This window comes from Eimeria mitis, genomic scaffold (genome assembly GCF_000499745.2).
Source record: "Eimeria mitis Houghton genomic scaffold, Emh_scaff2376, whole genome shotgun sequence".
Taxonomy (NCBI): domain Eukaryota; phylum Apicomplexa; class Conoidasida; order Eucoccidiorida; family Eimeriidae; genus Eimeria; species Eimeria mitis.
Genome location: NW_013570712.1, coordinates 1 through 514, shown reverse-complemented (window position 1 = coordinate 514; position 514 = coordinate 1). Strand labels below are relative to the sequence as shown.

Here is a 514-nt window from a genome sequence, read left to right as displayed (position 1 = left end):
GCTGCTGCTTCTGCTGCTGCTTCTGCTGCTGCTGCTGCTGTTGCTGCTGCTGATGCTGATGCTGCTGATACACAGCTTTTTATGGGACTGGGGGAGGGGAGTCGTAGTGATGTAGCAACAGCAGCAACAGCAGCAGGAACAGCAGCAGCAGCAACAGCAGCAGCAGCAGCAGGTGCTGGGGGGTGGTTGTGTTTATTATTTACATGTTGTCTGTGTCTCTTCTTTTTGTTGTGTGTTTAGGATGGGCCGCATAGAATCAGATCAGCCGCAGCAGCAGCAGCAACAGGACCTGTGGGAGTTGATTGAGTTTGTGTCTGCTGCTGTTCGAGCTGCTGCCCCCCAAACGTCAACTACTGCAGCAGCAGCAGCACCAGCAGCAGCAGCACCAGCAGAGCAGCAGGAGGATACGAGTCTCCTCCAGCAGCACGAGTTGCTTACACAAGAGACAAAGGAGACAGAGACAGAGACAGAGACAGAGACACCCCACACCCCACATCACCAGACAGCTGACGGA

At 54.7% G+C, this 514-nt stretch overlaps 1 protein-coding gene across 1 annotated transcript in view; it reads left to right on the top strand.

Annotated features, from left to right (window-relative positions):
• The window catches only part of EMH_0052820 (uncharacterized protein), a gene marked incomplete at both ends in the record, with an annotated part of 8,418 nt that extends 7,908 nt beyond the window's left edge, over nucleotides 1–510 (top strand). Inside the window, 2 exon segments of the mRNA XM_013496916.1 lie at nucleotides 241–291; nucleotides 360–510. Coding sequence (XP_013352370.1) covers nucleotides 241–291; nucleotides 360–510 — 202 coding nt within the window.
• Nucleotides 511–514: the final 4 nt, after the last annotated feature.